This window comes from Triturus cristatus, chromosome 9, assembly GCF_964204655.1.
Source record: "Triturus cristatus chromosome 9, aTriCri1.1, whole genome shotgun sequence".
Classification (NCBI taxonomy): Eukaryota; Metazoa; Chordata; class Amphibia; order Caudata; family Salamandridae; genus Triturus; species Triturus cristatus.
The window spans coordinates 1,094,736,841-1,094,751,370 of record NC_140592.1 but is presented as its reverse complement, the minus strand read 5'-3'; the positions used below and the strand labels follow the sequence as shown (position 1 = coordinate 1,094,751,370).

General features: G+C 45.0%; 1 protein-coding gene across 2 annotated transcripts in view; it reads left to right on the top strand.

The window, feature by feature from the left end:
• Positions 1-14,530, top strand: part of ABHD12B (abhydrolase domain containing 12B) — a 259,208-nt gene that overhangs the window by 124,176 nt on the left and 120,502 nt on the right. Inside the window, exons 5-6 of one of the 2 annotated variants that reach the window (XM_085626979.1) lie at positions 1,887-1,967; positions 3,220-3,250. In XM_085626979.1, coding sequence (XP_085483105.1) covers positions 1,887-1,967; positions 3,220-3,250 — 112 coding nt within the window. The remainder of the gene's footprint in view (positions 1-1,886; positions 1,968-3,219; positions 3,251-14,530) is intronic. The other variant, XM_085626980.1, reaches the window with a different exon arrangement.

Genomic DNA, 14,530 nt, shown 5'->3' with positions numbered 1-14,530 from the left:
TTAGCAAGAACACCACAATACTTGTGGTCTGACTGCGAAATTACTGCGCTTCATTTTGGTGGTATTCTGTCTTTGCGTTTTAGAGTGAAATGCCATTACAGACTGTTGTGCATGAAATAATGAACCAATTTCATCTTTAGGGTAAGGAACGGACAACAAGCCTTCAACCAGGGACTTGCACTGTAATAATGGAGTTGAATCCTCGACGGCTTCTTCTGCACTGATTTTACAATTGGAGGTTTCCATTCTAGGGCTAACGATAACAAGACTTAGAAGATCGGAGGAACAGTTTGTCATCCTGCTTTATACAGACTTTTGAGTTTTCCATTTTTGGTATGACATTGATGTCTTGTTTTCCTTGGCAGCTGCTCCTTTAGATGTGCAATAATGTCCCTTGCTCCTGTTATACAGTTCCTAAAAATACATATGATCTGCTGGTTTGTAGGTAACATAAACTAAGGGATTTGTGTTCAGACTGATTCCGGACATCCCCATAGGATTTGTCAGCCTATAGACCAGCTAGCTCATAGTGCCACCATAACCCCCCGAACCTTACCAAGGAGCGAATAGTTTCTGGCAACCCTTCACAACCCTTCACTCTTCAAGGATCGGGGAAACAGTACAGTACTTTTCGCTCAGTCAATCGTGCTCCCTAACTCTCAGAGAGATACACAGAATAAACGTTGGGGACATTTACAATAAGCATTTATTGAATCAGCATCCTTCCAGTATAAACATGTTTGCTGCGACAATCATTAGACAGAAGCAAATGTAAAAGATTACAAGCACCAATAGAGTGAACAGGAGGTAGAATTCTACCATGGTGCTAAAACAGTAAATATATGCAGGCAAATAAAAATGACAGTAATCAAGTGTACTCCTACTATGCGGACCCTACCTAAGTGTACCTAGCATGTATGTGGGTATAAAGCCAAGAATTCCCTAGGAAAGAGCCAACCTCATTACCTGATGGGAGAGAATGAAGGACCCGTCTTGGTCACGAGTTGGACACCCCGCAAGGGATGTCTGACCTCTGCGTGTTGAAGTTTCAGGGTGCAGGGATCTCAGTGTCTTGTGTCAGCATTGAAGCATCTCCTCTAGTTGCCTAGTGGATGTGCGGTTCTTTAATACCACAAAGGTAGCCCCCGAGTTCCTACAACAATTGATATGTTGTGAATACAATTATGTAAATGAGCCTAAATTAATAATTGCAGCTATGCAAAGTAGCCCTGTCGCCCTAGGATGAAGATAGCGATGACTTTTGTTCAGAGTATGTTAATCCTGTTATGTACGTCATATCCAGGGGTTTTTACCAAGAATCCTCATACATAATAAATGAGGCTAGTTTCAAAGAAAGCAATCAACATTTATTCAGCACATAACTGGGTAAAAGGTCAGTGCTAGATTCAATATGCAGCGCAAGGTAGGACAAATTTAAGAAAAAGGTCACTTTGATACTTAGGCCTGGGTTAGGGAACATAACACTCCTTTCAGGGGGGAGACCAACGCCTAGTTGATCAAGGTGTCCACTTGCAATATGCATTGTCCCACCCACAAAGTAATTCCCAATAAGACCATTTTTGTGGTGTCATAACAACTCCGTCAGTAGATGGTTGTGCAGCCTCTGACTTCTTTGTACTCCCTGGATCCTAAGACTCACCTGTCCTTAACTTCACATTGCCACCCAACATTATGTGCATTTGTTTCACATAACTATAAAAGATTTCGGCGGCATTGACTAGGGCTGAAGTACTTCAGCTTCATCCGTCTCTTTGACGGAGCACAACGTGAGACTTAGGCCAAATGCACCAGCCTCTCCCTTAAAGATTTTTCTTTTTCATCATCCTTTCTAGGTACTGAGTTTTCAACTGTTTTGCATAATGTAGGTTTTCGCCAAGAGCTTTACAGAGTCTCGGTTGTCTTCTCAAAAGTCTCCTGGTGTCAGACATTGCTGCAGAAGCAGACAGGTAGGCTTGTTGTTCATTGATTTTCTATTTCACCTGGCCTTGGGTGTCTTGACAGACCTTAGAATTCCAGTTATGACATGGGACATGATGCCCCTTCTCCACACCAGTGGTGTCTAAGTTATTGCTATAGAAAGGTTACTGTTTTGCATGGGAACATCTATTGCCTCTAGACCAAGTTGTGCACCTGACTGGTATTCTGCCTTCATGCATGCTTGATGCATGCATTTGCGTCACTCAGGCACTGTGCTGTAAGGGTAAATGATGATACATCCTTGATGTTACATCAGGCTTGTGAATGTCTAAGTTCTAGATTTATAACTTATGTTTACAATTCAAGAGTAAATAAAATGATACAAAGCCATGTGCGTCCTCCTAATACCTCTTTTCAACTTGGTACATATCTTTTTACTTATGCCCCTCTTCTTGTTTTAAATTGTTGCTCATTATGGTCTCCCCTTTTACAAAGCTCATGTGCACTATGGCAAGCCCAGGCCTTCCTCCAATTTAAGTTGTGATCATGCAGTGGTTAGTCACCATCACATGTTGAATTATTGCTGTATAAGGATTTGTTGCCTAGACTGAGCTGACTTCCCATCAGAGGAGGGTACATGTGGCAGCACCCTTGCTGTTCAGCTGTCGGCCTTGAGGATTCTGGAAGCCCAGGGCTTCATAAATAGCAGAGTCTATCATCACCCAGCCGTCATGAGCTGTATCTCTACTGGTGACTGAATGCTGCACCCCAAGTGGTGTGGACTGAGACTGGTCAAACTCTGTAGTTATAAATGTAGTCACCAAGGCTCTTGTACTGAAAACATTGGTGCAAAACTTAACTAACTTAGTCATACTGGAGTTCCCCTTTCAATTGCGCAGACGATAAGTAACCGGACTCTTGTTGTGGTGACTACCTTCCTTGCTAAAGATAACTTTGACTATTTTTGATTGATTCATTGTAGAGTCAGGTAACCCTGGACATTTCCTTCAGCTGCCCTTGTTTTTACATTTTAGACATACACCACATACCGTTCCCTGCTTTCTATATATTGAGCCAGTTGTAGCTGGCATTCACTTTTGAATAGTGTCAATGAGACTTTAAACAACTTATTTATATTTGTGGGCAGTTTCAATTTTCTCACAATTATATTATAATACAATATGCTGACCTTTTCTTTTCATAATATTAAGTTTGTAAAACACTTATCAACATAATCTGTATTAGTTTCTAATTGATTCTGTTTTTAAAACTCTATTGCAGGGCTGCTGGTCACAGAATTCAGCTAATGAAGGTAGGTCTTGCATTTTATTGTGTCTGTTTGTCATAGACTCCGAGTTCGTAAACTTGCCTTTTGGCTGTAAGATACTTGAAAGGAATTACCCCTGCAGTTATATATCTCATATAGACTCCCTTGTTAAAAGCATGCAGGGATGGTTTGGGAGTTGTTAGAAACTAGGCCATGTAACTACAAAACCTACAGCCTCATGTAAATGTAAATGTAGTTGAGCTTATATAGCGCACAGCTACCCGCAGTGGGTTTCCCGGCGCTTGCTTAGGGAACCCGTCCTGGTATTCCCCTGTGAGATAGCAGGGTATCCACAAGGTGAAAGTCAGGCATCCCGCCACGAGGGGCCGTTGTGGAGATTAAGCAAGCTATTGCCCAGAGTCGCAGAGTGTGAACCCGTGAGTCGAGGAGGCACCGGGGCGAGAATTATCGAGTCCGTGGAATTTTTAGCCCAAGACCCGCCGAGGCGGGGAATTGAACCCTGGTCCAGGACCGATCTCAGCTTCCGGGTCTGCCGCCTCTAACCCCTGAGCCACACTTCTCATTCTGATTGCTGCTGTAAATCTGAAACCATGCACAAACTCAGTTTATGCCTGATTTCAGATCACAAGTCAGGTGCAAATTGCACTGTGACCTTGGGTCTAGAATCACAAAGTTAAATTTACAAGTAGATTTACTTGTGTGTAAACCTACTACTTCACCTAAGTGTACAGCTACACCTTTTTGTTATTCACGATTTCCAAAGTGTGGTCTTACATGTTTCCTCCCCCTTTTGGTGCCTCCCAACACGGTCTGTAAAGTAAGTGTAAAGTAACAACTTTTCTCCCTATGGGAAAATATAGAGAAACATAGTAAAGTTTATTATTCTTTAAAAAAAAATTAAGATATCTTAATGTAAAATATAAATGTAAAATAATTTAAATTATCCGTTATAAACCTTGAACTATTAAAATAAAATGTCACAGAACATTGCAATATTAACTTTAATGTGTATTACATAATTATTTAAAACAGAGACCTGGATCAACCCTGCATACGCACCCGACAACCTCACGCCGAATGGCTACAAGATAGCACACCAAGACCGCCTCAACAAACATGGAGGCGTAATCACCATCATAATTCACAAATAATCCATCCACTGCACCACCGCCAGGGATGATATAACCCTCAATCATGAAACACCTCAACTTCCAACTCAGAACAGATGGAAAAACCTCCATCAGAGGCATCCTTGCCTTCAGATCTCCAGGACCACGGGCAGGCCTCTGCGACACCATCCCAAAATTCATTGCTCCTAAAGCCATCAACACCGAACACTGCATATTCCTCAGAGACCTCAACTTTCACCCCGACGACCCCAACAACGCCAACACAGCCAATCTTCTCGAAAGCATGAACAACATCAGCCTTACCCAGCTTGTCACCAACCCTACACACATCAAGGGGCACACGCTGGACCCTTCTTCACTGCCAGCAAAGGAACCAACTACAGCCATGTCATCGAACTCACCTGGACTGACCACACATTCGCCCACTTCACCTTCACAGCAGCCCCCAGTGCCACCTACAGATCACCCAGCACCGCACACTACAGCTTGGACAAAGTATCCGAAAGCCAATGGACCAGCGCCCTCAACACCTCCCACCCCGACAATACTACCAACCTTGGAACAGGCTGTCAAGAACTTCACCACCTGGATCTCCAACTGCACCAACAGGATCGCACCCATCAAACCCACCAAACTCAAGAGATCCACCAAACATGCCAGCTAGTACACCTCGGAACTGAGAACCACGAAATGCAACTGCAAGCAACTGGAAACGAAATGGCGCACCAGCAAGAAGCCCTCTGACTGGTCCACCTTCAAGACATTTCTCAACCACTACCACCGACTGCTGAAAGGGACAAGAAGAAAAGCCCTAGCTGACCAAGTCAAAGCCAACTCCAACCACAGCAAATAACTTTTCAGTATTATCAAGAAGTTCTCCAACCCCTCAGCAACCGAAAATATCATCACCCTCTCCCAAGTACTCTGCGACACCCTGGTGGACTTCTTCCACAACAATATCTCCACCATCCAGTGCTTAATTTGAGCCAGTGGTTTCCGCTGCTCAGCACCGGCACTTAATCATCAACACCAGTGCTTTTGAGCACCAGTTAAAGACACATTCATTTATGTTAGGCATGGGCAGATTAAGTGAATCGCCCAGAATCAAAAGGTGTTGAGCCGATGCTGAAACTCGAACCTGGTTTCCCAGCTCTGACGTCTGCAGCTCTGGCCAATATGCCACACTCCCAAAACCACTTTCATGGTTACTAGTTGGTCCTGTTTTAGGCGGCGCTAACAGGAAGCTGCCTCCCGACGAGAGCCCCGGCACTTTTTTATTTTTACAACTTAACCACTGCCACCATCTACAAAAACTCAAACCCTAACCAGCTTCAGCTGACACCCTCAGCCTCCTCGCTCCCACAGTAACAATCTCAAAACACCGGATCACCGCTTGGGACCAGCTCACCACGCACAGCACCACTGACATCATGCACTCCATCATCCAATCAGGAGCTCCCACAGGCCCCCTGTCCCCACCACATGTTCAACCACAGCAACAGTACCACCAGCAACAAGCTGACAGCAATCTTCAATATATCCTCACCTCCGCTACCTTCCTAGATAAGTGAAAACACGCAGAAGTCAAACCCCTCCTCAAGAAACCTTCTGCCCATATCCTTGCGCCCCTTTCCTGTCAAAGACCTTGAAAAGCCCATCGACTGCTAACTCACGGAATACCTTGATAACAACAATCTTCTGGCACATCCCAATCCAGTTCCCGGACGAACCACAGCACCCAAACCACCCTGATAGCAGCAACTGACGAAATCAGAACCCTCCTAGACCGGGGAGAGAATCGGCTGCCCTGATCTTTCTCGACCCCTGAGCCACCTTCGACACCATGTCCCAACACACCCTGATCAAGAGGCTTCATCCGATCGGAATCCAAGAGGACGCCCTCAAATGGATCGCATCCTTCCTCATCGGAAGAACACAGAAAATTTGCCTTCCAGCATTCACCTCAAAGCCCAAGAACATCATCTGCGGTGTCCCTCCAGGTTAATGTCTCAGCCCTACTCTGTTCAATGCCTACATGACCCCCCTGGCCACCATCATCAGAAAATACAGACCCGAACATTATCTCCTACGCAGATGACACCTAGCTCATCCTCTCTCTATCAAAAGACCCATCACCACAAGGGCCAACTTCCACCTGTGCATGGCCAGCATTGATGACTGGATGCAAAACAACTGCCTCAAGCTCAACACAGACAAGACAAAAGTACTGATCTCACAGAACAACATCTCCCCTTGGAACGACTCCTGGTGGCCCGCCGAACTGATACCCTTTACCACTCCCACGAACCACACACGGAACCTCAGCATCATCTTGGCCAGCAAACACACCATGAATTATCAGATCAACGCAATCTCGTACACCAGCTTCTTCACTGCGCATGCTCCATAAGATCTTCAAATGTCTCCCAGTCTCCACCAGACGCACCATTATTCAGGCTCTCATCACCAGCTGCTTGGACTAGGGCAACACACTCTACGCAAGAATTACCACACACCTCCTGAAGAGACTGCAGAGCATTCAGAACTCAGAGGCTAGACTTATCCTCGACCTCTCCAGACGAACCCACATCACCCCTCACCTGAAGAAACTCCACTGGCTCTCTGTCCACAAGAGATGCAAATTCAAGATTCTGACCCACACCTACAAAGCCCTGCACAACCAAGAACCAGCATACATCAACTACTGACGGCTACCACCAACCCTCCAGACTCCTGCGATCCGCTTCCCTCTCCCTCGCTCAGACCCTCGCATCTGCCCAACAGTGGCGGATGATACTTCTCCTAACTTGCAGCAAAGATCGGGAACAGCCTCCCCCTCCATCTCCAGACTTCACCCTCTCTTCAGAAATTTTAGAAGGGGACTCAATACCTGGCTTTTCAATTGATGCCACTTGATCAGCTTAGACCTTAGCGCCTGGATATCCTCGCGGGTGATTAGCTGCACTCTGTAAATCCTGATTGATTGATAAATAGGTCACAAAGAGAAATACTTTTTGTTTTAGCAGTTCCAAAGACTGTTTCTGCATGTTATTTCTAATTCTGAAAAGGGAGTGTCAAAACTAATAACACGTCTAACTTGCGTTTACTGTAAAACAGCGGCAGCACAGCAAAATAGTTGAAAGATAATTGTCATTTCAACTGACCACGGCTCTCGCTAGAAAAGCGTCAGTTGGATCATAATGCAAAAAAATTTATGTAATTTAGGACAGTTTATATAGGCTTGCTCTCAATAATCACTCAACAGATAATTGTTACTTTCAGCAAAATATTATCTGACAAGCATCTTCTCACTGAGGAAGCACAGGATGTCCTTGAGAAGCTATCATCCATTAATACAATACTGAGTTCATTATTCACCTAAAACCCTGCTTCCAGATGGCAGTTGTGAAAGTGAGGTTACACTTTGCAGATGTTTGCAAATGTACGACCGTAATTACATGGCTTATGGGCCTAATAGAACCATAATATTTAGCATGCATATTTAAAGTTAGTGGGATCCTCAACCCAATATGAAACAACATCTGCCTTTGCATATAAAATATCGATTCATTCTTGGGCATATATGTGTAAAACGGTAATGCATAAGAATATATAATTATAATACATAGGAGTACATGGTTACATTTTCAAAGTCCCACTTTTTTTCCGTGAGGAAATATTTTTACAACAATTCAATAGAGAAGAGCCTCTTCACTTCCTTTTGTACATCTTTGTTGTCGCTTTCCTCATCATCCATAGAAACCGCAAGTGTTAAAGTATTGGCAGTACCTTTATGTTTGCACAAGCATTGGATGCTGCACAGTATTAGTTTGATTGTTATGTATATAAAAACCATATTCAAAACGATTGCAATAATTGAGCTAAATATTTTCATTCACCAGGTTCCACAGGATTCTCCCAAACCAAGTCCAGATGCCACTGGGATTTGATCTGGCCACTCTTTGTTGTAGCTTTTTAAAACGTTCCTTAATGTTATCCATCTGTTCATGTATGCTAAGAGAAGGATTGGGAAAACAAGTGCAACGTTTAGTACCAACAATGGTGCATACTCCCCGCCTCCTTTTGTCGCTAAGACATAATCTAATGACATTTTGTTTTGAATCAGCATTTGGACATGAGTGTTTAACTGATCTCTCACTAGCCCTAGAACTACTGCAGCAGGGTTTATTCTAAAATCTATTTATTGCTCAGTATTTTCACTAAAGCAACAGTTATCCTGTATATAGAAATTAAAGCCAAAAATAACCTAGTCATATTTGCACTAGCCCGACTGCCCCTTTTTTTGGTCTAACGAATGATTAGCAAAGAGTCAAATGGCAGGAATAATGTATCCTGGATAACAGGTCTCAGTCCAGTCCAAAGGCAGCCAAGGGCATGCTTGTGACCCGCAAATGAAATATGCCTGACCTCCTTGCTGGTGGCGCATGAGAAACAACAATTCATGATGAACACAGTACTCGAAAGGAAGCGACAAAAAAGGAATGTTCTCCGCTATAAAACCACATTTGCTATGTCCAACAAAAATACTAGAGACATTTTCCACTTGGTGTTTGCCAATAAATCCTTGCTTAGTCATTGCAAAATGAGTCACATCTGGCTCGTTGCAGTTCAAAGGATTTTTAAACTTTTCAAGACCTGGGATGGAAGAAGGGGAAATGCCGGCACACTCTGTTAGTTTGTGCCCAAAGAGGAAAAGTGTCATTAAAACTGATGGGCACCCCGATCAAAGGAATACTGTCCCCCACATCAGCAGGCATATATGTGCAAATCCAGCAAGAGGAAGAATTACTTGTCTGTATTTTTCCAACAACTGCACAGGGACGTTACCCTTATGAGCTAATTGAAGGCTACACACAAGGGAATGGTTAGTGCAGTTTGGTTTTGGGATAATTTGCTATTCTGCTACAAGAATATATCCCATCACTAGCCAAATGCTCAAAGCAGAGTAGAAGATAGCAGGCTATAGCCACAGGGGGATCCGGTATCTTGAAGGAGGCCCCTTACCTCAGATTGAGGTAGTAGCGATGAGAGGCTGCAGGGGCAGCATCACGCTGCGGAACAGGGAATAAAGATGAACATGAAGATCTTGACCCACTAGCATCCTGGGACCGCAAGAGGAACAGCTTTGACAAAAGATCCAGGGCCAGGCTCAGACCCTGAAGCAGCAGCAGTAACATCATTGTCTCTAGGCGGAGCTCGCTTGCCGTGGGAAGAGTGGATCCATTCGCCAGACCACAACATTTAACAGCTGTATTTGTGATGAGCAGGATAGAGCCCACACCAGCAAGGCTGTAGTGCAGGCTTCCTCTCATACAGATGAATATAGATCCAGTCATTGAGCTAGAGACAGTGGCAGGTCTCAGCCGGCCACTCAGGTAAGGGTGCACATACCTGAGAATTTAAACTGTAGAAACATTGTATAAGCTCTCTGAAATATTGTAACACTACCTCATTATTTAACTGTGAATCCAATTTGGCACTGGAGACTCGAAGATTTGAGGCAAGCATCATGGGTTGGTGCATAATTATTTTATGGCGGTTCAATTTCCATAATGCTAATGGCAGGGCATCTGGCAAATTTAATTGTGCTCCTTTATACTTTTCCCACTGACTCAAAGAGTGACAGGCAAAATGAAAATGCCAATCTACTGTTAGGGCTTTACAAATTGCCTGCACTACTACTGGCACAAAGTGTGGGATTTGATACGGTACCCCATGCCGAGGGATAAAATCTCAGTCGCCAAGTTGGCTACAGTGATGGCTTCTGTGTAGATACAAGAGTGTGCTTCCACCCATTATGGGAACTGTTAGAAATTGGATTTTTGGTAGGCTAGGGCATGTGCTGAAGCCTGGCAGAAACCACCACTCTAGTCAGGATAAGAGAGTTACACTCCTAAAATAACCTCTGCTCACCCCCTTGGTAGCTTGGCACAAGCAGTCAGGCTTATCTTAGAGGCAGTGTGTAAAGCATTTGCACATAACCAACAGTAATACAGTGGAAGCACTACAAACGAACACCACACCAGTTTAGGCAAATATCCAATATTTTTAAATACTTAAGACAAGAACAAAAACTATACAAATCCACAATACAGTACTTAAAAATCTTTGGTAATCAAAATATGCTTGAAAAGCAGTTCCTTGATGTCGATAGCTCTGTCTGGGTCTAGCACGGCATCGTGAGCGAACAAATCCAAACAGTTCTGGCTGACCGCGGTGTCGGGGGCCAGCTACGGAGTTGGGAAGACCCTCAAACAGTACCTTTTTAGAAATGCAGAGCGTCGGCGACCTTTCGTTGAGCTTCCGAAAACACGGGGTCCGCAGGCGTCGGTTCCGGAGTTTGGTGGGGCCCTCGAGGTCACATGCATTGCAGATCGAACTCCTCTCTGCTGAAGTCAGGAGCACTGGTGTCGGCAGGCGTCGGGTGCTGTGGTGCGAAGTGCGGCGGTGCGGCGTGTGGTGCCCTCAGGTCGCGGTGCGAGCAGCGGCTCGGTGGCGGCATCAGAAAGTGTCGTCGGTGAGACCAGGGTCGCAGTGCGAAGTGAATGCGGTGCTCTTTGCGGTGCTGGCAGGTTGTGGTGCAAGCCGCGTCATCGTCGTTGCTGAAGCGCTGTCGTTGGCTGATGAACTGGAGTTGATGGTGCCGGCGTCGGTAGGCCAAGGCTGCAGTGCGGGATGAGAGCGGTGCGTCGTGTAACTTTACGAGCGGTGCCCTCGAACCACGGTGCAAGCAACGGCATAGATTTCGGCGCGGTGCGTCGTCGTCGTGAATACCAAGGCGTCGTCGTAAGCGAGGCAGTGCAGAGTGCGGGGCCCACAGGTCGCGGTGCAAGCAACGGCAAGGTGGCGGCACCAGCAGGCGTTGTCGGTAAAACCAGGGTCACGGTGCAGCGTTGCGGTGGTGCCCTCTGCGGTGCCATCAAGACACGCAGTCGGCAGCGGCGTCGTAGAGGTCGTTGGGTTGCTTTTCTTCTGTTGCAGCACAAAAGACACTGTTCCCAGTGCTGAGGGCAGAAGAGCTTGAAGTCTTTGCTGTTCCTGAGACTTCTTGAACAGGGGGCAAGCTCTACCTCAAGCCCTTGGAAAAACTCACAAAAGTAGATTGGAGAAAGATCAGTCTAGTCCTTTCACTGCCCAAGATAGAAGCAGGCCAACACAGCAAAGTACACAGGAGAGTGGTAGTTCTTCCTCACAGCTTCTCCAGCTCTTCTTTTTGGCAGTCTTCTTGGTCCAAAAGAGTTCTTAAGTTCAGTGGTCTGGGCCCCAATAATTATATCCCAAAATCCTTTGATCTCTTAGGCAGAGATTGTCTGTGCCCAGCCAGAACCAGTTCTGCCTTCTCTGATGTGACTTCCTGGCAGGAGGTGGAGACGGCTTGGTCAGAGGCAGACCAGGTCCTTTGAGGTGCAAGAAAATCTCCTCTCCTTTCCCTAATTGCAGCCCAGTTCTATCCAGCCCTTTCCTGACCCACCTAGACTATCTGTAGCCACTCCTGCTCCCCAGCCTTCTGTCATCCAAAACCCAGACAGGCAATCCACATTCCAGCAGAGACACACGAGATGACTGAGCAAGAAAATACCTACTTTCTAAAAGTGGTATTTTCAAACACAGAATGTAAAAATCACCTTCACTAAAAGATGCATCTTTAGATTCTGAGTTCAGGCATACTAAACTATTTTCCTACCTAATACCCCGGGCCAGTTATATTGATAAGATGTTATTAACGAACTCCCAATTCGATCGTATGGGGAACAGGTAGCCTTGCAATAGCGAAAAACGAAATTGGTTGTAATTCGCTATCAGGACATGCCACACACACCAGGGCATGTCCTACCTTTCACATACACTGTACCCGGCCCACAGGGGTACCTTGGGCCTACCTTTGGGGTGGCTGACATGTAAGAGAAGGTGAGGGACTGGCAAGTGTGTGCACTGGCCAAGTCGCAATGGCAGTTACAAACTGCGTGCAGACTCTGCAATGGCGGGTCTGAGTTACCGCCTCAGGGCTACTCAGGCCCACTAGTAGCATTTGATTCACAGGCCCTGGCACACTCGGTGAACTTTACTAGGGACTAACAAGTAAATCAAATATCCAATCATGGAAACATCAATCCATAACACTACGCCAGCAAAAACAGAGTTAAAACCGGGAGGTCAGAAAGCAAAAACTCAGGGGAAACACGCCAAAAGATGGCAAGTCTTACAGGAACATACAGATTGTTACTAGGGCATAAAAATAATTTGCCCATTTAGCATTTATGCTTCTGTAGATAAAACCCAATTGGATGTGCTCATAGGGGTGCCTAGGGGGAGAAGCGGGGTGGCCTTAATCCCCTTTCTGACACTGACAGGCAGATGACACTGCTGTGGCAATAACTCTGCGCTATGGAAGAAAAGATTGCATACCAGTGGGTTGCAGCGACATGCATCATGCAGTCCATACCAATGTGAACTGCTCAATGATACAACCTTGCAAGGTTGGGCAGTAGAGGTTTTGGTGCAACCACATGACCGGTGCTGTCTCTCCACACTCCTCAGGGTCTTTTTCACATTGTTGCTTGATACAGAACTGTTTTTCTCTTTCACAGGCTTGCTCCTGTGATGAGACGAATCATTTAATGTTGATACAGAACGTAAATCAGTTCTTATGATATGCATAGCAACATCCACAGTTTTAGACAATGCGGCGTTCTTAGCAGCAGAATCGGCTAGGTCATTTTCCCTTGAAATATCATCATGAAGATGCTGGTGTGCAGACACTTCACCACTGCCATCCATTCAGGTAATTAAAAGGCATTTAAAAGGCTTCGGACATATTCCTCATTTTAATGGGACTGCTGACTGAGTTTAGGAAAGGCCTTTACATCCATAGAAGCCCAAAGTCTTGTGTCACTCCATACGCATACTTTGAGTCCTTGTATTCAGTAACAATCTTTGGCTAGGATAGAAGCTTGAGCGAGAGTAATAAGCTCTGCAGCTTGAGCTGATTTCACAGTTAGTAGATGAAAACTATGCACAATTTAATACATAGTACATACAGCATAACCAGCAACTAGAACACCCTCATCATTTCTGAGATGCGCTTCATCTACAAATTATATTAACTCACAGTCAATAGTGAGTACATCAGTTGAATCAAAACAGGGTCTAGTAAACAAAGCAGTAACCAGGGCAATCATGGGTATTCTCATCCTCGCTGGTGGGTATTAGAGAAGCAGGGCTCAAAGTGGGACAAAAGACCAAAGTAAAATGGGAAGCAAACGGCAACAATAATTTGTATTGAGATAGTCGGGCAGTAGAGAGTTGCTGGATTTTGATACTGAGGAGGAGCACAACCGCAGAATGGGGGACAGCAACAATTAAAGGGGAATTCAATACAATATTTTCAGATGCCCCAACAAGATTTTCAGCCACAGCCACTGCCAAACAACGTAAACATGGTGGGAGCCCAGCCACAACTGTCAAGAGTACTAAGCTAAGGGCTTTTTGTCAGCCTAGTGACTTTGTACCAACACTCCAAGCACAAATCCATTACATTCATGATAATACAAAGTAAAACGTTTGGCATAATCAGGGAGCACTAGAGCGGTCATGGAAGTCTAAGCTTGTTTAATTAGCAAAAAGGCATTTTTGGCTTCTCTGGACCACTGCATGGGTTCAGGTGTATCTTTTTTAACATACTCTTTCAAGATCGTTGACATTTCTGCCTAGTCCAGAATCCACTGTCTCTAGTACCAGAAAGATATGTACCTGGGAGACAGTTACGGGCGGGGAAACTTAGGAATGGCTTCCACTCACTCATAAGACAAGTGACACCTGTCGGGCAGATATATCATGACCACGTTTTGGCACTGAAGGAAGGTAGAACTGTAATTTTTCCTTTGAAGACTTGTGCCTTTTATTAGCCAGTTCAGTGAGGAGACAGACTGAGTCCTCCTTGTACTGATGTAGAGTAAGCAGATGCCAACAATAAGTCATCTACATAATGGATTAAAATAGAACCCTGCGGGCAAACTAACATGTCCAAATCCCTTGGAAAAGATTGAAGGAGACTTTGTAAATCCTTGATGGAGATGAGTCAACAAAAGCTAAGGGTGTGATTGAAAGATACTGACTTTCATCAAGTATTTGGAAAAAAGCATACAAAAGTGAC